The following is a 23,972-nucleotide window of genomic DNA, read 5'->3' as shown; positions in this document are numbered from 1 at the left end:
TGCATACGGCCATGCAACTGTTTCACCTATAACCGAGATATATAAATAGGCGGCGCCCATTTACTAATAATTCTACGCATCTCACAATTACGTAATGCTGCTGGCATTATCCAAAAAGGAAAAATCTACACATTTATTTGGTTCACCATTTTGTACTATAAAACAGTTATTAGAGGAGTGCATATAACGTTAGAGAAGTGCATATAACGCCACCTAAAACTGTTATTATAGGATCGACGGAATATTCTCGTTATATACTCTGAGATTGCCACATGATCAGCAAAAAATTGGTCTGTCATAAATTTTCTATCGTGCATTTATGGAAAAATTCTGTATATACCAGTTTTTTCAGAGGACGTAAAAGTACCACAAACGTAATAATTTGATTTATTTGTAATTATGTAAATTATGCAATAGTGCTTAATATAATAATTAATAATAAACGACGAAAATATTTTTATGTCGATGATCATCAGCAAAAATGTTTAACAACATTTATTAGCCTGAAGAAAAGAATGCCGAAAATCTTGTGTAATATGTCTAACTTTAATTGTGGTTATTTTCTTAATTAATTTGATGATCGTACTAACCATGAAATTCAAAATATGGTTAGTTTGAGGCCAAATATGGTTTAGACCTTTCCAAGATTTTTTATTCATATACTTAAGCTTGAAGCTTAAGCTTAAGTTCCAGCTTCAAGCTTCAAGCTTCAAGTGTTGAATCCGCAGTCAGCTTCTTTACGGATGGTGGGCTAATATATATGAAAAAAAGAGTGACAATGAAAAAATCAATTTGATGAAAAAAAAAATGATCAACATAATACGTAATAAAATGATGATAGACATAAATAAGTACGTAATTACTATGATGATAATTATTGTCCGAAGTATGAGGACATATACTTCTAGGCATTTCGAATGCAATGTCGTTCTGTACTATAGCCTGATCGATGAATGAAATTTTGTGTTACATATATACAAATTTAGTCACGTGTTAAGTGTTTATTATGTTAAAATATATTAATATTGATTTTGCATAGCTAAAAAATAATATACAAACGCGTAACTCCGTGATATCAATAAAACTTTAATAAATAAATAAGTAAAACTTTAAGCAGAAAGGGTTAAACTTTCACTTATTTTGATAGAGGAAGTACTATATATTGTAACTTAGAAGTTAAAATGAAAGTTTTTAATGAGATATCTTAGATGAATAATTTTTAATATGGTCGGCAATGTAAAATGGACATGCACACTGACTTACAATTTTTTTTTAGTATTAAATGTACAATTATTGATGATCATGTAATTATACTGAATACTTCGGACGCTCCAACGGTTCCTGTTTCCTAGTATAATAAACATTAAGACAGGAAAAATTTTGATATATTCTGTAATAATTACCATTCACTTTCGTTTTTTATTTGCTAAAATAAAAAAAAAAGAGGAAAAAAAAATATAAAATATTTCTTAAAAAAACAACAATAATAAATAATTATGTCAAAATATTTCCTTATAAAAAATTATTTATTATAAAATAGTGATTTCATTTTTAATTAATAACGCTTATATAAATATTTTTTTTTATAAAAAACCAATAAAATAAGAAACCTCTCTCTTGATTTAAAAAATCAATTAAAAAAATATACCATAAATAAACTTTCATTTTTTTTTAATATATTCTATATAATTAAAAAAATTGTGTTTGTGTGACTAGCGTTTAGATTAGCCTATATAAATAATCTTTGAATTGTCCAATGTGTTATTTATCTGTGCCTCTGCACCTGAACTATTACGTTTTGTTCGATATACATATACTGTACATTGTTAATTACTAATGTTATGTAACATTTGATATAATCTATTAATGTGTTCGCGCCTGCCACCTGATCTACGCTTAATAGTTAAGACCACTTGATCGGCAAATTCATTCTAATTATTAACGTACGGGAGCATTAATTTTGATTCTCGGTAATCACCCTTTAACTAATACTTATAATGATAGGTAATTAACTTTATAGGAATAACAATAGATCAGTATAATCTATATCTATATAATAAATAAATTTTTTTATAATAATGGATCGGTAACTGACATTTTTCTAATACTGATAAGCAATAAGTAATTAACTATCTTTAGCAATAATGATAGATCCCTATAACGGATGTTTTTTTTGAGATGTATTTTTCAATTATATAGATTAATATAGATTTTTTTAACAATAGAACATTATGATGGTATTTTTGCTTTTATATTTAAATTAATAATGTATTTGTAAACACATAAATAAATAATAAATTCTACAATACTGCAACATCTCCTTCGTGCAATAATAAGATTTGCATCAAATTTCCATATATATAACACATCTACTTACTAAAAAAATTTGTTTGACGTTTGGATTAGTCTCCGTATAAATAATTTGAATTGTGTAACTTGAAAGTTGAAATCCCGCCTGAAACTATTCCAATCAACTAAATCCAATCTTTTTTTTGATTATTAATTTTTTTTGTCGGATTTTTTTTTCAAATATTTTTAACTTCTTTTTTTAAAAAAAATTTTTCTCTCTTTTTTTTCAACCCAAAAAAATTTTTTTTTCTATTCTTTTCCCGTTTAAGTTTATTTTTTTTCCCAAACTGAAAAAATTATATTTTTTTTTTATTAAATTATTAAATAATCCTCATTGTTTTGGTCTTTTAAGACCAATTTTTTTTTATTTTTTTTTCGATCTTTTTTTTTAGACCGTATTGTTATTTTTTTTTAAAATTTTTTTTTTTTTCACTCTTTTGGATCGGATTATTGTCCTTTTTTTCAGAATTTTTTTCGTACTTATTTTTTTCAGATTCCTTTTTTTGGAAGTTTCCCCTTTTTTTAACTGATTTCTTTCTTTACCCCCAAATTTTTTTTAAATTTTTTTTTCTTTTTCTTTCAATTTTTTATTATTATTAAATAAAAAATAAAATATTATATATTAAATATAAGGAATTTGACTTTTATGCGGGATGCATAAATTGCATCCCATGCATAGTAATTCTGATATACATGGGTATTTAAATTATTTAATAAATACATCATAATTGTCTCATGCGCAGCTTTTTTTGATACGCGTCTAAATTTAGACTTTTTTATTTCACATGATCACGTGTTTAAATTATATTATACTTTTTTTTCCCAACGATTATCATCTTTCCTCTTCCCCTCTCTTCCTCTCTTCCTATCTCCCCTCTTCTTCTCTAGTCTCTCCTCTCAACCTCTTTCTCCCACTTATAAATTTTATTACAACTAAAATGAGTGACTCCGAATTTATGTCAAGCGATGATGAAATTTTCGATGAGGCTTTTGATAATGATTTTATTGAAAATATTCCTAATGACAGTGACTCTGATGGTGAAGATAATGGTGGTTCCTCCAATGAAACTCTGAAATTGGAAGTTGGGATGGCTTTTCTCACCTGGAAGATTGCATTTAACCACATCAAGCAATAAGCTCATCAACAGGGCTTTGGCATACGCAAAGGAAGATCAGAAAAAAATAGAATCTAAATTAAGAAAACAAACAATTGTATGTTTTTGTGAAGGAGTTTATAATAATCAATCAAAAAGGAAAGAAAAGGAAAACATCATTGTAATTTAATGGCTCAAATCACTACTGTAATTCAAGCCGCTGCAGCGGCTTGAATTACAGTAGTGATTTGATTCGCTCCCTTCGGTCGCCTGTTTGCATTTTAATAGTATTTTAATAGTATGAGCTTATCTTTGATACTTTTTCGGCATATAATTTAATTAATAGAAAAAATAATTTTTTTATGTAATAGAAGGGATGCGTACAGAAATACATATGCATTGTTTTATTTTTAGAAAATTTATTTAAATTTTTTTACCAGTGCGTAAAATATTCAAAAATCGAAAATTTTATATATAATATATGCACCCTACAATTTATGCAGGTGCGTAGAAAATAAAAACCTTTAAATATATTTACAAAATTATTATTTTTTTAAAAAAATCACCACAACGTATCAGATATAGGAAAATTGACCAACGTTAATAGAAAGATGAGTAAGGTTTTTTCAATTAAATTGAACGCTGAATAAATCGTTTGATTTTTCAAATTCATAAAAATCAATTTTAAAATTAATTTATGTAAAAATATCAATTTTTTTTGAAGAAATTGTTGATTTAATAATAGATTATTATAACCAAATCCATATCCGAAATTCTCTAAATAACTACCAGATTTTTGAATAAAGATTTTAATTCTGATTTAGTTAAATTAAGTACCAAAAGAATAATAATAAATGAAATGAATAGATTCTATAAATACATTTAATCATTCAAATATTCTTTTTAAGTTGGTTATAGTAAGTTTAAGATTGACGTAATATAAAATAAAAAAAATTAATCAAAAAAGTGAGGGTGAATGAAAAAAATAAGGAGAGTAAAAGGAAATAAAAGAAACGAAATGGAGCAAAGGGGAGTGAAGAAACAAAAGGAACGAAAAAGATCAAGTGAGAATGAAAAAAATGAAAAGAATGGAGGGGACGAAATGGAGCAAAGAGAATAAAAAAATGAAAGGAACAAAGGGTAGTGTAAAGAGAAGTGGGAATGGAAAAAAAATGAAAATAACAAAGGATAGTGTAAAGGAACGAAAAAGATGAAGTGGGAATGGAATAAAAATGAAAGAAACGAAGAGTATTGTAAAGGAATGAAAAAGACGAAGGAACTAAGAGGGAATAAAAAACCATGGAAAAAATGAAGGAAGGGAAGAATAAAAAGAGCAAAAAAGATGAAAGACAAAAAGAAAACAAAAAAATAGAGAAGGGACGAAATGAGATAAACAGGGGACCAAGTAAAAACAAAACCCATAAAACTAAAAGAAGAAATAAAGTTAGTAGGGAACGGAAATTACATGTAATAAATAAACAAAAACAAAAAAATAAAAAACATACTTTAGTAGTTACAAAGAAGAACCGAAAGACCTAAAAATAAAAAGAATGAATTCAAAATATAAAATGATCAGCTCATAATAAGATTTATAGGTTCATCAATTACCCTAGGTGAAAAATTATTAAATCGCAAAACGTCAAATCATTATTAATATAAGCTATATTATAGTAAGTATATATTATAAATATAATTTAAAAACAAAAAACTATTGAAAATTTTTAATTAATTGAAGAGTGTGCCAACTTGACTCCTGATTCTTCCCTAGTTATGATTTTAACAATTTTAAATTTATTTATTTTATTTTTTAATCATCTTTTTATTACCAAAAATGTTTCAATTTCTTTAATATTAAAATAATTATGACTATAATCTATATTTAAATAACGTTCATAATTACCATGAGAATTATTAGCATATAATTTTTGATTATTCATATATAAAGAACCATGACCAAAATTAAAACCTGAAGCACCACAATAAATAGCTTTAGAAAAATTTTTTACACGACTTAATTTCATATTTTTAATATCTTCACTATTTTCAAAAGAAAAAATAAAATTATTTTTAGAAAAACAATAATAATTATTATTATTATCATTATCATTATTATTATTAATAATAATATCATTTGAATTAAAACCAATAGAACTATAACCTCCAAAAATTTTATTTGATTGTTGTACTTTAATTAAAACTAAACTTGCTACTAGACCTTTACAATTTTCTTTAAATGATAAATTATTTATTCCATCACGACTACCACGATAAATAAGGTTAAACCTATATTGTGAATCTATTACATTTCTATTATAATTGGAATTTTTTTTATCAATCCAATTAATAATTATTTTTGCAACTTTTGGTTTAATAATTTCTGATTTAATCTTTCCTGCTCTAGGTGATAAAAAAGTATTTTTTGGTAATGTACCTTTATGATAACTTTCTTCAACTTCCTTATAAATATTAATAGGAATAATAGCCTTATAAGGACGGATTTTATCAAAAAAATCGGGATAAAGTTCAATAAATCTAATAAGAGGAATTAATTGATTCAAAGTTTTCTTTAACGCTTCATAATCTTCATTATCCCATTTAGCTCGATTATTACTTAAACCAGTTTGTTCAATACCCCATTTAATTAAACAATCCCAAGCAACAATTTCTTCAACATGTAAATCATCCCGTTTAAGTAAACAATAAAGAACGTCTTCATCCAATGAAGGAAAATTTTTTGAGGTAATAAATGGTAATGGATCCGCACAAATGGATTCAAGACAATAATCTTGTAATTTTTTACAACCTGTAAGCTTAAATACAGTGTTAACAATAAAGATAAAATTTCTTCGAAACCAATTTTGTTGTTTTTCAATTAAATGAATCAAATAATCTTGAGCACATTTAAATAATTCTTCGAGTAATAATTCATCAGACGCAATTAAAAGTTCAAGAATATTATCACCTGTCTGTTTTGTAAAATCAATTTCACCCATGTAAATATATCTTTTAAAAAAAAAAATTAAGAAAAAAATTTATTAATAAAATAAATAAATAATTTTAATAATATATAGTAAATAAAGCAATAAATTAAAAATATAATAATTACTTTAATATCATTTCAAATACTATTGGAGTAATATTTGGTTTATTAAATATGATCATATTATTTTTTATCGTAATCCATCCATTAGAGAATGCACTTTTAAAGTAGGGAGAACGAGCACGTAATATAACTGAATGTGCTTTAAATTCTTTCGTATTTTTATTTTCACCAACTTGAATAATAACATTAAAATCATCGGAATCATTTAATATTAAAGAAAAGCTTTTTGAAAGACTGGAATGAAAAATTGAAGTCATTTTTTTTTTTAAAAAAAAATAATAATAATAATAGATAAAGTAATAAAAAGAAGACAATGAGGAAGGCTAAAAAAGCAAAGAAGTACAAAACTATAAATTTATACAAATTTGGATTATATCAAAATGATGATCAATGATTGCTGCGCCTCATCATGAATCTAACGATTTTAAAAAATTTATTAATAAGAATTTTATATTAACCATATTTTGTTATTATGTTAAATTATGTTAATAAAAATTTATTATATAATTAATTTTAACTGGAAAATTAATCGACGTAAAATAAAAATATATTAACAAAAACAACATAATATAAGATAATAAATAACATTATACGAAAATTCACAAATTTTTTTATTCAATAATCAAAAACGTTACGTCGTTACGTTATTATTATGTTACAATAAATGTTTCAATTTCTTCAATATTAAACCAATCATATATTTGTAAATTATTTTCATAATTTTCATAACAATTATTAACATATAATTTTTGATCTTTCATAAATAAAGAACCTCGACCGAAATTAAAACCAGAATGATCATAATCCAATACAGCTTTAGAATAATTTATTACACGACTCATTTTCATATTACTAGTATCTTCACTATTTTCAAAAGAAAAAATAAAATTATCAGTTGAATAATAAAATAAAAATTTATCATTATAACTAAAATTTAAAAGATCATTACTAATGGTATTAAAACCAATAGAACTATAACCACCAAAAATCTTTTCCGAATTTTTAATTTTAATTAAAACTAAACTTGCTACTTGACCCTTACATTTTTCTTTAAATGAATCATTACTAATCCCATCACGACTACCACGATAAATAAGATCAAATTTTTGTAAATTATATAATGGATCATCTTTAATAATACGAACAAATTTTGCACTTTTTTTATTGATCCAATTATTAATTATATTTGCAAGACCTGGTTTGATGATTTTTGATTTAATTTTTATTTTTCTAAGTGATAAATATGGAATATTTGTCGATAACGTCCCACCTTTATTAAAAGAACTTACAACATCATCATAAATATGTTTGGGAAAAATTGGCTTATAAGGATAAACTTTATCAAAAAATTCGGAAGGATTAAATTCTATAAATCGAATAAGAGGAATTAATCGAATCAAAGTTTTCTTTAACGCTTCATAATCCTCATTATCCCAATTGGCTCTATTGTTATCCAAATCAGCTTGTTCGATACCCCATTTAATCAAATAATCCCAAATTACAGTTTCTTCAACTTGCAAGTCATCTCGTTCAAGTAAATAATAAAGAATATCTCTATCTAATTTGGAAAAACCTTTTAAAGTAATAAATGATTGTAAGTCCATACAAATTGATTCAATACAATATTCTTGCAATTTTTCACAATTTGCAAGTTTAGAGATCGTATTAAGAACGTGAACGAAATTTTGTTGAAACCATGATTGTTTTTCTTTAATTAAATAAGATAAACAATTTTGAGAGTAATTAAATAATTCTTCAAGAAGTAACTCATCAGAAGCGACTAAAAGCCCAAGAATATCTTCACCTGGTTTATTTATCAAATTAAGTTCACCCGTATAAATATATCTTAAAAAGTGAAGTTACGTAAATTTAAATAAATAAATAAATGATAAATGATTATCAACTTCAACAGTCATATGATAATGTACTTACTTCAAAATCATTTCAAAAACAGTAGGAGAAATATTTGGTTTATTAAATATGATCATGTTATTTTTTATCGTAATCCATTCACTCGAAAATGCACTTCTAAAATAAGGAGAACGAGCACGTAATATAACTGAATGTGCTTTAAATTCTTTTGCATTTCTGTTTTCACCAACTTGAATAATAACGTTAAAATCATCAGAATCATTTAATATTAAGGAAAGGTCTTTTGAAAGACCGGAATGGAACATTAAAGCCATTTCAATTTTATATAAATTTTTGTGTCCAAGAATCGTATTTAACTTTAAATGCACAATGATGTAATGATGACGAATCCGTGTAACGATATTGAATAAATCAGCTAGCGCCACAAAAAAAAAATATATTTACGTAAAGCGACTAAAACGTAAAACATGTTTATTTTGAATTCGTTCGTTTCTAAAAAAAGGAGAGATATTTGAACTATGATTAATCAACTAAATGATTACGAGTTAAATTACGCTAAATTTTTTAGTAAATTATTTTATCGTATTTTTTTCAGAATAGTAGTTATCCCCGTGCAGATCATCTGAATAAAAAAAATTTTTTCACCAAAACTGCGGAATTATTACCATATCACCGTGTAACATTAAATTAATTGAATATGTTAAGTAATAATATCACTTATTAGAGAAAAATATAATAGTATCAGTTTAATTTTTTACGCTTTAATAATTTCAAATTATTTATCGTAAATATTGTAAATATTCAATATTCTTTTTTGTATCAGCGTCGTGTCAAATTGTTATATACGTTATGCTATAAAAAAGTTGATTAAAATTTTGCTTTAACGAATTTAATAATTTTTCTAAAGTGTATTACTAGATACGATATCTCGTTGCTATAATTAGTTTGGTAAATATTTTATTTAGTAAATGTTAAAAAACTACTTTTTGATACATACTATAATTTTAAATAAATTTTATGGAAGCTTGTATTATTTGCTTGGAAACCAGGAGGAATTAATTGTAATTTCATCATTATTAAACAAAACAATAGTAGTGATTTTTAATTTATTGAACGAAAATTTAATTTAAGATTTAATAACGCATATTATTATTTAATTAAATCTTATATATTAATACGTGATTATTGTTAATAAATTTTGTGGAACAAAGTATTTTATTGAGTGAAAGTTAACTCTTATATGACGTAAAAAATCATATACAAATTTGAATTTACGTAACGCAACGTGATAAAGAAATATTAAGAATATGAGTCAGTTATTTGATACTTCCAGAAAAAATTTAACAATTTATTCGGAAAATCTAATATAAATAAACGGTGTAATTTATTGACATTTGTAATTTTTCTTTCAATAGATTAATTTATCCAATCTATGAACATTATTGATACTTGAGATTGTCTAGAGATTCCTATCAAAAGGACTTTTATTATTTTTGATGGAAATCAATCCAGTCTGTGTATCGACGTGTAAAGTCAAGCCATTTAATATATTATGATGGGTTTTACATCCCTCATGAAAAAAGACTATGACTGTATGTATGAAAAATGGTTTTTAATATTTTAATATCATCTTATATATAATTACCATTCTTACAATCTATCTATTGTTGTTGACTTAATCACCAAAACTGTGTTGAGGAAACAGATGAACCCGGCGAAAATATGCAGATTAATTAATAAATTTTGACAGTTAATTCTGGTAATACAATATCACAACGAAAAATCTAATAACAAAGTTCCTAAAGGTTTTTTTCCTGATTAAGTTCAAATTTTCAAGATTATGACATACGGGTTACGGGGTATGATGAAAAACCTTAGACGTTATGTGACCCTCGAAACGTTCGAGACGAACGAGAAAATTGAAATGGAGACTATCTGATCAAATTACTTATTTTATTTTTCAAAGTAAATTTATTTATTAGTAAATTATTACTACTATTGCTTTTGATATATATAGCTAAATATTTGTAATAATTTTTTTTTTTAAAAAAAATAATTTAAAAATGTTTAAGAAAAATAATAATTTTAAAGTAAGATGCTGAAAATAATGAGTGAGGAAAAGTTTTGTATAAGTATTAAAATAATAATAATAATTTTAAGGTAAAATATAATAATTAAACGTAATAATCTAAAAATGAATCCCTGAAAATAATGAGTGGGAAGATTCTTTATATAAGTATTAAAAAATATTTAAAGCAGTATATAATCAAATATAATAAATTTAATCTAAATATAAATTAAGCGGGGAGAATTTTTTTGTATACGTATAATTAGTAAGGTAAATTAGAAAGTTAAAAATTATTAAAAAATATGATATTAAATAGTATATTATATTTTTTTTTATAAAAATTAATTAATCTTAATATATCTATAATTAGTTGATTTTTCATCAACGGATCTCCATATTATTCGACGAAATCCTATTACTACAATAACAAATCCTATCAACTTATTAGGATTTGAATTAACTATCTTAATTCGTTCATCACATACTCCTGTGGAATATTTATTTGCCTGTCCTTTTGAAATTATTCTCATGTACCTTTCTAATTGCTTTGCTCCATTGTTTAATACATCATTTATAGTTGTGCGAATATATTTATTAGTTTTTTTATCATAATATTTACATTGTCTTCTTAGCAATATATCTTCATCTTCTCTTTCAATTACTTTATCTAATTCTCCCAATTCATTTGCATTTAAATCTCTTGCATCAGTATTACTCACTAACCCAGTTAGTGGAATATATTTTAATTCAATATTAGTATAGCATTCTCCTAGGACAAAAACATCAAGAAAACCAAATTTACCGTTTCCCTTATTCACTGCAGTATTCATTATTAAGCAAAGTTCAGGAACACGATATTTTGATGGCAAAAGAAGTTCTATAGTTACTTGAAGAACTGATTCATTTGCTGAATATAATGACCTTCGTGACCTTGTTAATAATGTTTCCTTTAGAAATTTAATGAAGCTGATGATATTACCTGAAACAAGATCTTTATATGCCAAACCAATATAATCTTCATTTTGTCTTTGTCTCTTTTTAAGGTCTAATAAATTAATATTTAAATGTATAATAAGTTAATGAATCATATAAAAAAAAGTAATGCCATTTAATGCTAAAAGTAATGCAATTTAATGATAATCAGACTTACTAATAAATGGATCATCAGCTGTAACTTCTTCATTATTCCTTTTAATGTTCTTATTAATTTTTTTGTGATTTACTTTAGAAGTTTCAGGATTTTCATTTTGCTTTGACAAATAATGATCCTCATTTTGGTTTAGAAGTTTTAATAAATTAATATTTGAATATAATAAATTGGTAAATAATATAAATATAAAAATTATTGAGACGATTTAATGATAATATGACTTACCAATAAGTAAATTAGATGTATTATCATCATCATTTATTTTAATACTCTTATTAATTATTTTGTGATCAACTTGAGAAGATTGAGGAAGATCTTCAGTGAGTAATTTAGTCTTAGGTGTTAAATTCTCTTTTTCATGATGTTCTTGGATTATGATTTTCCAAAATGATTTGAATTCCTTCTTATACTCCAAGCGTTCTATATTTAGCTATCATTAGTAAGAAAGCATTATTAGCAGTGTGTAAACTTTTTATTTAGTAGTAAAAGAAGGTACATAGTCAATTTCTCCTCCAAAATTAACAGACTTTTACCAACGACAAAGAAAGGATGCCTGAATATCGAGCTATGGAGTGGTTACTACCAAGCGTCTCCAAACAGTAATTCTCAGAAGCCAAGGCTTATTGTTTGATAAACTCAGCAATCTTGTCATCTTTACATATAACTCATTCCCCAACGTATGTTCAAATCCAGTAAACTGAATCATCATCACATGTGGACACATAATGGTATATGTTCAAACTTGATATCAACTGGTCAATCTCCTGTACGGCTCGTCTTAAGAGTTACCCTATCCTTGCAAAATAAAAAAAATACACACCTTTTCCTTTAATGATTCAATAACTTGTTGATCCACAAAAATCTTTTCTGCTTCTCTTATATAATTACCAGCCCAAGCATTGTCAAGATCATTCCACTTGAGATCCGAAGTTACTGAGGCAACAACAACATTTTTATGTAGAATTAAGAACCTACGATATGATTTATTGCTTTTCTTTTTTAAAAAAGAGATTAGAGCTAAAAGCCAAAGATTTAGTTAGTAAAAATGCTAAATAAAAAAAAAAATTACTATAAAAATGAAATATTGTTTATATAAAACTTACTATCTTGTCCAGGATATGAATTCATGTTGATTATTAATAATTCAATATATTTGAATTTTTAATTTGAGTTTCAGAGTTTCAGAAAATTATTTATTTTGAGAGTTTCAGAGAATTTTAGAGGGCTTTTAAATAAAAGAAAAGTTCTTGATTCAGATTGATACATCAATGCAAATTTACTTGTCAATCTGACACATTATTTCTATTATTGAATAGAAAGAATAATTAAAAATAATGAGGTTTCATTTTAATCTATCTACATATCTAATTTTAAGTCATAATGATATAACTTTAACTTAATATTTATTATTTAGATTAACAATACTATAATAATTTGTATGTTGTAATTATGACAGTTAATTTATATTGTTGTGCTCATGTAAAACAGATACAGTAAGAGTTAATAATGATTAAAATATATAACTTTAACTTTATATTTTATTATTTAGCCTAATAATACTATAATAATTTGTATGTTGTAATTATGACAGTTAATTTATATTGTTGTGCTCATGTAAGACACAGATACAGTAAAAGTTAATAATGATTAAAATATATAACTTTAACTTTATATTTTATTATTTAGATTAACAATACTATAATAATTTGTATGTTGTAATTATGACAGTTAATTTATATTGTAGTGCTCATGTAAGTCACAGATACAGTAAGAATTAATGATTAAAATATATTTTAATTATAATATTAGGCGGCGTAAACTTTCTTCATCATCTTTTATATTTCCTTGGTTACTTTAAATACAATTTAATTAATTGTTTAATATCTTTAAAGATAGTAATTAATATCTTTAAAGATGGGATTATTATATCTTTAGAATATAATTTAATTAATTTAATTAATTTTATTATTAGTTATGTTTCATACCTTTTAAAGATGTATTACTGTATTAATTAGTACAACTACTATTAAAAGTCAATATTGTTAATTTGGGTTGCTTGCGTAATCATGTTTTTCTTGAAAGTTCTAGCATATATTTTTTTATTACGTAACTTTAAATCATTGGTAAAAATGTCATTTTGCGGAGTGACTGATTATTTCTCATAAAACTGCGTGATCTAATTGCGGATGAAGTTGCGTGCGTAATTCGTCATACTTTTCACGCAGGACATTAATAGTTTATTAGATAAATACGTGATCAGCACGTGACACATTTATAGTAACACAAAGATACATTTTAATCTTCTTTTTTAGTCACTTGGTAATCGTTAGTAATTACCAGTAATTATTTGTACATTAACACAAAAAAATAATTATTCTTTTTTGTATACAAAATAAATAAACTTTAAAGCGTATATTCATTTTAATAAAATAATATATTAATGATATAAGATTATAATAATCAAATTAAACCTTTATAAAGAATTGTAGTACATGATATTGAATTATTATTCAATTTACATGAAATCATAATGATAATTTAGTTTTATTCAAAATTAAAGAATATTTCTACTGGATTTAAATTGAAAACATTAAAATAATTTTAAAAGTTGTCATTATTTTGCAAGTATCAAAGTTTGATGTAGAAATGAACATTTAAGTGAAAAAGATGTGTGGCATTAACATAATATTTTCAAATTAATTTTACTTTATCTATTTTATTTATGTAAAATCAAAATTGCAAAAAAAAAAAATTTCTTTAATGATTATTACTAATATTGCTATTAATAATCAATATGAAGATAACATGAAAATGATAAAATATTAAATTAAGTATATTAAGAAATTCAAAATTACAAATTTAGTTTAAAAATGGTATAATTAAAATATTCTTAGTTATAAAAAGACTTATTTATAGTTTAATTCTGGATTATTATTGTAGTAAAGCATAAAATCCTATATCAAGTTATCTCTTACAGTAGTAAAAATCTTTTGATCAAAAATTAATAAATACATATTTGCATAAGTTGTATCAAATAGCTTTTTTGTAACATACTAGTTTATAAGATTGTATAATTATTTCATGTAATTATTTCCTAATGATACAAAACAGTAAAATTGTACATCTAATTTAACAAAATGGGTAATTTATAAAAAATATAAACATGAAAATAATTGTCCAACACCACAGGGTTGCACACATTTTTTAAGGTAGACTTGTAATATGATAATTTAAGTTAACTTATTATTATCAAAATAAAATTAATGATAAAAACACTATTAGCTTAGACCTTCTAAAAAAATGAAAAAAAAAATACTAGAAATACCAAACATTAAATGAACTAACCAATGTATATTTATATATATTAAATGTTGAACAGTTGACTATTATTTTATTAATCAATACAATGTATTCTAAAGTCTTAAAAATAATTTTTTTTATAACAAATAATTAACTAAGTGACTGGTTGATCATCTATAATATACTAAACAAATTGTCACATTTGTATTATTTATTTCATGGGGAGTTGGAAATAAATGGGTAATCCCCTGGAGCATGTCACTTATTAAATAATAACTATTTTAACTATTTTAAACTAAAATTAGTAATTTCCCGGCTATCTATATGAAGACCGGGAAATAACTAAACGAAGATTCCCAGTCATTTATAAACTCAGCTAATCACTCGCAATTTTTAAAAATTAGTATGAGATGATCATGAGTGACACTTAGTGCGACAGGGGATCAAAATAATAATTTGAATTGTTGATTGTCTGCACCTCACCTGATTTATTCCATATTTATGGGTAATGAAATTTAATAGGAAACTTTTTTTGTTAATTAACGAAAATAAGCTTAGTCTATATTATTAATGATGATTGGCAGCCACAGCTATACTTGCCACCTAAATAAATCCCCATGATTTTTTTTTAATATAAAATTTTCCAAATATAATATTTATAATATTTTAATATTTTCTTTAAAAAGATTTGTTTTTAATATGTTTCATAATTTTTTATATATTTAATTATTTATAAGTATTATACTATTGAGCATTTATATCATTTAATATCACATAATCTGTTAATTTATTGATCATTGATTGGGTTAAATATATTCATCTTATATTGTAGTATATATTAATATAAATTTAAAATTGAAATTCAAAATTAGAAAACAAAGTCCTTTTTGGTGAATGTCAAGCCATTATACTAAGCATGTTTTTTGAATACAAAGCCTTTTGTTTCATGTATTAGCTAATATTTTAGGGTTAAGCAAAATCTTACATGACACAAAATTAAACATTTTTATTGGTTAAAATTAGTATTATATGTGTAATTGAATATTATTGGTTAAAAGTAAGATCTTTCTTGGGGTGGGTAATAAAGCTCCTTATGATACTATTATTACTAGTTAATATATCTCACTGCTCTTAATTCTTAAACATTAAGCCACTTTATTAAAAGTTAATACCAAGCCACTTTCTACCAAACCCAAGCCCTTTTTTATTAAATATCAAGCCATTTTCTGTTAAATGTTTAGTTCTTTCATTAATCAGAATATAAAATCATCTATAAATTATCATCTAAAAATGAGAATTCTAATTAATATAAATATCTGTCATTAATTGTAAAATTTTAAATTATTTTATTGTTAAAATGTTTATACAAAAATATATTTTTATAATGAATTATCAGTATTAGCATATACCGTATACTTCCGAAATTAAGCACCCTTTTTTGACCGTAATGCTGGCCAGCAACAGCATAACATAGGCCAAAATTTTCATAATTCTGGCCAGGGTGCTGATTTTCGGGGGTGCTTAATATCGGAAGTATACAGTAAGTTTTTTTTATAAACTTTTACAAGACTTATAAGAACTAATTTTTTATTGTTACATCAACTTATAATGGAAAATATTTTAAAAATTTTTATAATGAAGAGAAATTTTTATAATGAAAAAATAATTTTATATACATAATGGAAAATAATATATTATAATGAAAAAAAAATTTATTTTTATAAAATGGACAAACAAATTATTATTTCTTAAAATTACTAAGTAAAAAATAATGTAAGAAATACTGTATATTTTATAATATAATTTAATTAATATTAATTTTACTACCAATAGATTCCTCTTACTAAAATTAATTTAATGATATAAAATATTGGTTTTAAATAAAGTATTTTTTAAACCCACTCCTGTAATATACAATTCTAGTTAAAATTAATATGTAAAATTTATACAAACCTATGGAAAACCTGTAAGGCAACTTTAACTCAGTTCATCATTTAATATAACCTTTAAGTTTTAGTAAAATAAGGGTAACATAAATTTTATTGAAAAGTAATCAGTAAATTCTTAAAATTAGGTATGTAGGTCTGTAGAATAATATTAAACTTCTGTAATACGTAATTCTGGCCGGAATTGTGTGATCAGCGCATAAATTTCCTTTTTTAAAATGTGTGTGAAACCTTTTGGAATTTTGCATTAGCATCACGTAATTCATGTGATAAATTCGACCAATGGGAGATGGGATATGGAATTGGAATTGAATTGGAATGGGATTATGACAAATGGGATAGGATATATTCCTGTGGCAAGTATAGCCGCAGCTATCTGAACAAATGGTTTTTTTAGACCAAATTATTTTTATATTATTATTTTTTTGGACTAAATTTTTTTTATATTCTGTCTTTTTTTAGTGACAATTTTTTTAAATACCTTTTTTACCAGATCTTATAGACTGAAATTTTGATATTTTTTTTATTTTTTTAGGCTTTTCAAACTGGAAATTTTTTTGTTTTTTCATTTTCAATTTTTTAAAAATAATTTATTTTAATTATTTATTTTTTTTATTTTTTTTTAGTTCAAACTGAAAAATAAATTTTTCAATACTTTTTTTATTTTCAATCTTTTTTTTTACATTTTCAGGTTTTTTTTTTCATCATCATTTGTTGTTTTTTTAGTGACTTTTTTCTTATTTATTATTATTATGCATTTGGTTGAATTTTGTTCATTAATTATTAATGATAATTAATGCTAATAAAAAAGGACTTTTTTTGCTATTATTTATTTTATTGATCATTTATATTGTAATTTTTTTCTTTGGTTATCTCCATCCTCTAACATAAATTGTAGTATTGTTAGGTCAGTTCTTCTACACTTAAAAATATTAAGCAATTATTTAATTATGTAAGCAGAAGGTTTATATAATTAATCGCATATCGAAAAATATCCAATCAGACGTGTAGTATAGCACTTTACGTCGGCATATATGTTCAACCACGAATAAAGGATTTCACACAAAAAACTGCACACTTAAACAATAATTGAGATAACCTTTTATTAACTTTTAATAAAACTTTATTTCTGTTGTTATCTGAAAAAAATATTACTACAAAAAATTGACCTGTATTTATAATAAAACTACAAATGTTTAATTATTTATTTATTTTATGTGAAGTCAGAAGGACTATTCTAAGAGAGCATTAATTACAAGAATTGCGCCCAACACTTAGTTTATCATCTACCCAAGTGGCAGACCCTAACTAATTTTTATATACCATAGACTACTCCAACAACACGACCGATGAAGGAGCAGGTATAAGAGAAAAAAACAATTAAATGACAAGCACCTATCCGTATTTTTCTTTCAGCCCATAGGGCTGCCACCTGTAAATACTGTAAGAGGTGGAGTGGTTTACACTATTTTAAGTTGTTAAAAATCTAACGTAAAAAATGAACTAAAATGCTAATAAGCATGTACAAATAGAAACTAATGTATTCATAAATCGATCTATAAAAATTTGACTAATGAGTACTTAGATAGTACGAGCAGACGAACTATTTCCTAAATCCTTCAAGGCGGATAATATACAAACCTTTTTATCTTTGTGATAACCATAATGAGTATCTAAATTGCCATTATCACTGGCACGTCGTTTAAGCGGTCTGTCGTCCATAATGGCACAAGGCTGAAATGCCAAACCAATTTCACGTCTATAATAGTTGACGTCAAAAATAGTTTCATAACGGTAGACCCAAGAGCGTAACTCTTCTAAGATTTCAGTATCTTCGTGTTTTTTCCGTTCAATTTCTTGTAATTTTTGTAATCGACGCTTTTCGCGTTTTTTGCGTTCACTTTGTTTAAGTGCTCCAGATACGATTGGTATTTCGGGTATTACTTCAGATGAGATTTCAAGTAATTTCATTTCATAGTTGTACTGAGCGTTGGTAACTTCCATTACAAGATTGCAAAGATCCCTCCGGTATTCACCTTGATCAGGAGTGGTATCCCATTGTATTCCAGCAATAATTCTTCCTTGTTCATATTCGGTCATCATTTCATGATGATCATAGATTTCTTTCATGTGAGCTAGCCAGCCATCACTGCCAACTGCAAGTGGTTGTAATTTCTTTTTCCAGACTTTCATATGAGAAGGTTGATTCAATAGACCACCTTCGTAAATTGCAGATCAAGGAATTAACGGAATATAATGTTCAGGTACGTTCTCCCAATTGTCAGTATTAGCTGGGGGTATAGGATTATCATTCGATGTAGATGCGACAGAGCTAATATTACAAATTGTCTCCGCTATAACAGGTACAGATACGGTCTTAGATTCAGGAAATGGAATCGGAAAGGTGTAATAACCCTGTGATGGTTCGATAAATTTTTTCTTGTATCGAAGATGTCTGATAGGAGCGGTGAATCGTTGATTTTCTTGAAATAATAATTTGTGATGTCGTGCAGCTCGGAGTTTATCATTTGTCTGCGCATTATCATCCAGCTTGGCGTTGTGAAAGGTATGCCTAACCAAAGCATTAAAGCGTGCTTCTTGTCTTTTCTTGACTTTTGGAGATGAACTGGGAATAAATTGAAGATTCCCATATTTTTTACAGTAAATAAAATCAAGTCCTTTTGTAGCGACGACGTTAGTGTTATACGCATGGTATGATGTGGTGAAAGAAATTCCTAATCGGTTCGAAAAATTCTGATATTTCTTCTTCTTAGCCCATCTGTTGTAGAGGCGAGTTGCATGAAAGTCTTTGAATGTTTTGCAATTACTAACGTCAGGAATTTTGTTATCCTTCGAGAGGAAATATAGGACTAGATTCTTGTGGTGAATAATACAGGCGTGACGATTATTTGACATTGTGAAAGGAACCGGAATGGAACAGGTCGCAACAGTATTAGTCAACGGACCCACTATATGAGTATGATTACATGGAAGGTAAATTCCGAAATAAAATCTATATTTTTTATACGAAAAATTAAAAAAAGTTTTAGTCATGTGATTATTTTTGTCCTTTTTTGGGCACGTGATGTTATAAAATCCAAACGCTCCAATAGTTTTTTACGAATATATGTAAAAAATTTTTCTTGCAATCTTCGAGGGATAACTTTTTGTGTTGAAAAAAAGTGCGTGAGCTGTTTCGATATTTGAAATTTGAAATTTGGGAGTTGGCTCATGGAGTTGTGATTAATCGGGATAGAGGACATATGATAATCATTTGTGTAAATATTCAATTGAAGTTGATTGGTGTTTGGTAATTGATCAACCAGCTCAAAAAAGAAACTTTTTGAGCGCCTAAAATTGTACATCTTGTTATAACCTGCTCTGTGATGTGGAGTCACGTGAAACTTTTCATATTTTGTAGAAAAAATATAATTTTTATTAGGCGAAGAAAAGGGCCTAATATCATCAAAATCGTTATGAAATGAAGGTGTATCCAATAAACTGTCTTCAGTAAGAGGTACTGTTCGTGAAGTATCATGGTTGAAAATGAAGTCGTCAAGACCAGCAGGTGTATGGTCATATCCGGGTGCAGGAGCAAAATCGTCGGCTCTTGGAAAATAAGACATAACCAACCCTTTGAGTATAGGTGTAATGAGAACAATAAAACCTCGTCTTATGCCCGAGGCGCCCGTTAGGGCCTCTTCCCTTTAGGTGTTTCAAATAGAAACTAAAAAAATTAAATTTGCACAAAATTACTGCGGAAAACTAACAAAATGGAAAAAAAAGGGAAAGAGTTTTTTTTTTTTTTTTTTTTACTACAAATGTTTAATATGTTTAATATGTTAAATATTGATCAATTCCGAACTGGCACATAATCATCACATGACATTATAGATCATAAAAGATAGGGGAAATGTTTAATGATGGTGAATGTTAGTAATAAATAAAAGACTTCATTAATTTTATTATATAATTGATATAGATTTTATTTTACATTTACCTGATCATAATTTATATGTAAGTTAGACAAGTTGATCCATAGCAGCTAACACTTAATCAAACTGTTTTGCATTATAGATATTGAAGGAATAATAATAAAATTTATGTTATTGCAGTAACATGTGTAATTGTAATAAAAATTGCTTATAATTTCATTTTAAACTCAAATTTTAAATGCATCAACTATCACGTCACACGTCAAATGACCAAAAATAGGCAAAAAAAATGGCGCAAATCGCATAAACTATTCGCAAATTTGTATAAACTATTTACAAATAGTATAGGTTAATTCGTAAATAGCCAAAAACAGCCAAGAATAGCCAAGAATAGCCAAGAATAGCCAAGAATAGCCAAGAATAGCCACTGCTTTTCGCGCCATTTTTTTTGCCGATTTTTAGCATTTCGACCTGTGCGTCTGATTATAAGTATTATACAATATTGACACAACTAACTTTAAAATGATTATTATTTTTTAAACATTGTAATTTTATTGGATAAACCTTAAATTAGTAAAATATTTATATTATCACTACAACATTTATCCATGATTGATTTTTATTTCATTAACTTAAAATAGCTAAGAGTTTTGATAAGTAAGTATGCTGGAGTGAAGTAGATTTTCCTAAGTCTTGAAACTTTAACCATCTTAGTTAATTAATTAAATTCAAACCCAAGTTCAATTAACTGTTCAATTCATAAACTAGCTGGCCATATATGAGATAAACTTTATATTTTGAATGTACTACTAAGATATAAATTAAAGCAAAAGTAAGAAAAAATAAAATAAAATAAATAACTAGTAGTACTTCAGTTGTTAATCTACTAAAAATATAATATTAATTAATCTTATGCATTTTATTTAATTGCTAATCACTACTGTTCATACTTCTCAAACTAAGAGCAGTATATTCAATTTCCATTCAATTAAACAATTCCAAGCAGATCTATTATCCTCAAGTAAATTATAATGGAAAATATCTTCACCTAATAACATTTGTTTAGTTCAATATTATCTATTTATGAAAATAAATTATTAGCAGTGTGTAAACTTTTTATTTAGTAGTAAAAGAAGGTACATAGTCAATTTCTCCTCCAAAATTAACAGACTTTTACCAACGACAAAGACAGGATGCCTGAATATCGAGCTATGGAGTGGTTACCAAGCGTCTCCAAACAGTAATTCTCAGAAGCCGAAGCACATGATCACAATAATCTCAGTGACCTTGCCATCTTTACATATAGCTCAATAGCATATGTTCAAAACACAATCCTGGCCATCATGCATGTGGCTCGTCTTAAGAGTTACCCCATCTTTGCAAAATAGAAAAAATACACACCTTTTGTTTTAATGTTTCAATAACTTCTTGTTGATCTGTAAAAATTTTTTCTACTTCTCTTATGTAATTACTAGCCCAGGTATTTTCAAGATCATACCACTTGAGATCCGAAGTTACTGAAGCAACAACAACATTCTTGTGTAGAATTAAGAACCCACGATATGATTTATTGCTTTGCTTTTTTAAATAAGAGATGAGAGCTAAAAAGTCAAAGATTTAGTTAGTAAAAATGCTAAATAAGAAAAAAAATTACTATAAAATGAAATATTGTTTATTATTAAACATACTATCTTGGCCAGGATATGAATTCATGTTGATTAATTTCAATATATTTAAAAAAGTGAGTATTTTAATTTGAGAGTTTCAGAAATGATTTGTTTCAGAAATTATTTATTTTGTGAGTTTCAGAAAAATTTTAGAGGGCTTTTAAATAAAAGAAAAGTTCTTGATTCAGATTGATACATCAATGCAAATTTACTTGTCAATCTGACACATTATTTCTATCCCAGTAAAAAGTCCTGTACTGAATTCATATTAGGTTTGTATTGAATTTATACATGAGCCCGTTTGGTACGAAAAATTGGACCATAAATGGGATAAAATTAAAATAAATATGGCCAAATTTTATACCGAATGGGCTCATTTCATAATTGGCCTATATTTGGTACAAGAACTTTTTACTGGGCTATTATTGACATGAAGAATAGAAGGAATAATTAAAAATAATGAGGTTTCTCTTTAATCTATCCACATGTCTAATTTTAAGTCATAATGATATAACTTAAACTTTATATTTTATTATTTAGATTAGTAATACTATAATAATTTATATATCGTAATTATGCCAGTTAATCTATATTGTTGTGCTTATGTAAGACACATATACAGTAAGAATTAAAGAACTAATGATTAAAATATATAACTTTAACTTAATATTTTATCATTTAGATTAATAATACTATAATAATTTGTATGTTGTAATTATGACAGTTAATTTATATTGTTGTGCTCATGTAATACAGTAAGAATAATGATTATAATATATTTGTATGTTGTAATTATGACAGTTAATTTATATTATTGTGTTCATGTAAGACACAGATACAGTAAGAATTAATGATTAAAATATATTTTAATTATAATATTAGGTGGCGAACATAAACTTTCTTCATCACCTTTTATATTCCTTGGTTTCTTTAGAATACAATTTAATTAATTATGTTTAATATCTTTAAAGATGGATTACTATATCTTAGAATATAATTTAATTAATTTAATTAATTATATTATTAATTATGTTTCATACCTTTTAAAGATGTATTACTGTATTAATTAGTACAACTATTAAAAGTCAATATTGTTAATTTGCGTTGCTTGCGTAATCATGTTTTTCCTGAAAGTTCTAGCATATATTTTTTTATTACGCAACTTTAAATCATTAGTAAAAATGTCATTTTGCAGAGTGACTGATTATTTCTCATAAAACTGCATGATCTAATTGCGGATGAAGTTGCGTGCGTAATTCGTCATACTTTTCACGCAGTTTATTAGATAAATACGTGATCAGCACGTGACACATCTATAGTAACACAAAGATACATTTTAATCTTCTTTTTTAGTCACTTGGTACATTAACACAAAAAAATTATTATTTTTCTTTTTGTGTGCAAAATAAATAAACTTTAAAGAGTATATAGTATATACAGTACATATTAATAAAATAATATATTAATAATAATATAAGATTATAATAA

The 23,972-nt window shown here is 25.4% G+C and overlaps 7 protein-coding genes across 7 annotated transcripts; 1 reads left to right on the top strand and 6 right to left on the bottom strand.

Moving 5' to 3' along the window:
• Positions 1–3,134: 3,134 nt before the first annotated feature.
• OCT59_005977 (uncharacterized protein) lies at positions 3,135–3,485 on the top strand (the record flags this gene model as incomplete). Its single annotated transcript, XM_066140963.1, has 1 exon — positions 3,135–3,485. The coding sequence occupies one exon, from the start codon at positions 3,135–3,137 to the stop codon at positions 3,483–3,485; it is 351 nt and encodes a 116-aa protein (XP_065997800.1).
• Positions 3,486–5,254: 1,769 nt separating this feature from the next.
• On the bottom strand, positions 5,255–6,436 carry OCT59_005976 (uncharacterized protein; the record flags this gene model as incomplete). The annotated part of the gene is made up of 1 exon (XM_025322094.2): positions 5,255–6,436. One exon carries the CDS (start codon positions 6,434–6,436, stop codon positions 5,255–5,257), a length of 1,182 nt encoding a protein of 393 aa, XP_025167174.2.
• Positions 6,437–7,131: 695 nt separating this feature from the next.
• On the bottom strand, positions 7,132–8,644 carry OCT59_005975 (uncharacterized protein). The gene is made up of 2 exons (XM_025328310.2): positions 8,479–8,644; positions 7,132–8,391 (listed from the first exon to the last, which is right to left on the bottom strand). The coding sequence occupies exons 1-2, from the start codon at positions 8,532–8,534 to the stop codon at positions 7,197–7,199; spliced, it is 1,251 nt and encodes a 416-aa protein (XP_025167173.2). The 5' UTR covers positions 8,535–8,644; the 3' UTR covers positions 7,132–7,196.
• Positions 8,645–10,827: 2,183 nt separating this feature from the next.
• On the bottom strand, positions 10,828–12,764 carry OCT59_005974 (uncharacterized protein; the record flags this gene model as incomplete). The annotated part of the gene is made up of 5 exons (XM_066140962.1): positions 10,828–11,531; positions 11,637–11,708; positions 11,862–12,066; positions 12,457–12,653; positions 12,740–12,764. 5 exons carry the CDS (start codon positions 12,762–12,764, stop codon positions 10,828–10,830), a joined length of 1,203 nt encoding a protein of 400 aa, XP_065997799.1.
• A 5,699-nt stretch (positions 12,765–18,463) lies between these two features.
• Positions 18,464–19,075, bottom strand: OCT59_005973 (uncharacterized protein; the record flags this gene model as incomplete). Its single annotated transcript, XM_025329551.2, has 1 exon — positions 18,464–19,075. One exon carries the CDS (start codon positions 19,073–19,075, stop codon positions 18,464–18,466), a length of 612 nt encoding a protein of 203 aa, XP_025167170.2.
• Positions 19,076–19,117: 42 nt separating this feature from the next.
• On the bottom strand, positions 19,118–20,508 carry OCT59_005972 (uncharacterized protein; the record flags this gene model as incomplete). The annotated part of the gene is made up of 2 exons (XM_025311910.2): positions 19,118–19,851; positions 20,259–20,508. 2 exons carry the CDS (start codon positions 20,506–20,508, stop codon positions 19,118–19,120), a joined length of 984 nt encoding a protein of 327 aa, XP_025167169.2.
• Positions 20,509–22,176: 1,668 nt separating this feature from the next.
• Positions 22,177–22,530, bottom strand: OCT59_005971 (uncharacterized protein; the record flags this gene model as incomplete). The annotated part of the gene is made up of 2 exons (XM_025328308.2): positions 22,177–22,418; positions 22,506–22,530. 2 exons carry the CDS (start codon positions 22,528–22,530, stop codon positions 22,177–22,179), a joined length of 267 nt encoding a protein of 88 aa, XP_025167171.2.
• Positions 22,531–23,972: the final 1,442 nt, after the last annotated feature.

Source organism: Rhizophagus irregularis, chromosome 14 (genome assembly GCF_026210795.1).
Source record: "Rhizophagus irregularis chromosome 14, complete sequence".
NCBI classification, from domain to species: Eukaryota; Fungi; Glomeromycota; class Glomeromycetes; order Glomerales; family Glomeraceae; genus Rhizophagus; species Rhizophagus irregularis.
Note: the sequence above shows the minus strand (reverse complement) of the source record. Positions and strands in the feature narration are given on the sequence as shown.

Coding starts and splice junctions, on each gene's coding strand:
- OCT59_005975 (XM_025328310.2), bottom strand. CDS start 8,534: ATGATCATATTTAATAAACCAAATATTTCTCCTACTGTTTTTGAAATG. Junction 8,392..8,478: donor GTTTTTGAAATGATTTTGAA/GTAAGTACATTA, acceptor TCACTTTTTAAG/ATATATTTATACGGGTGAAC.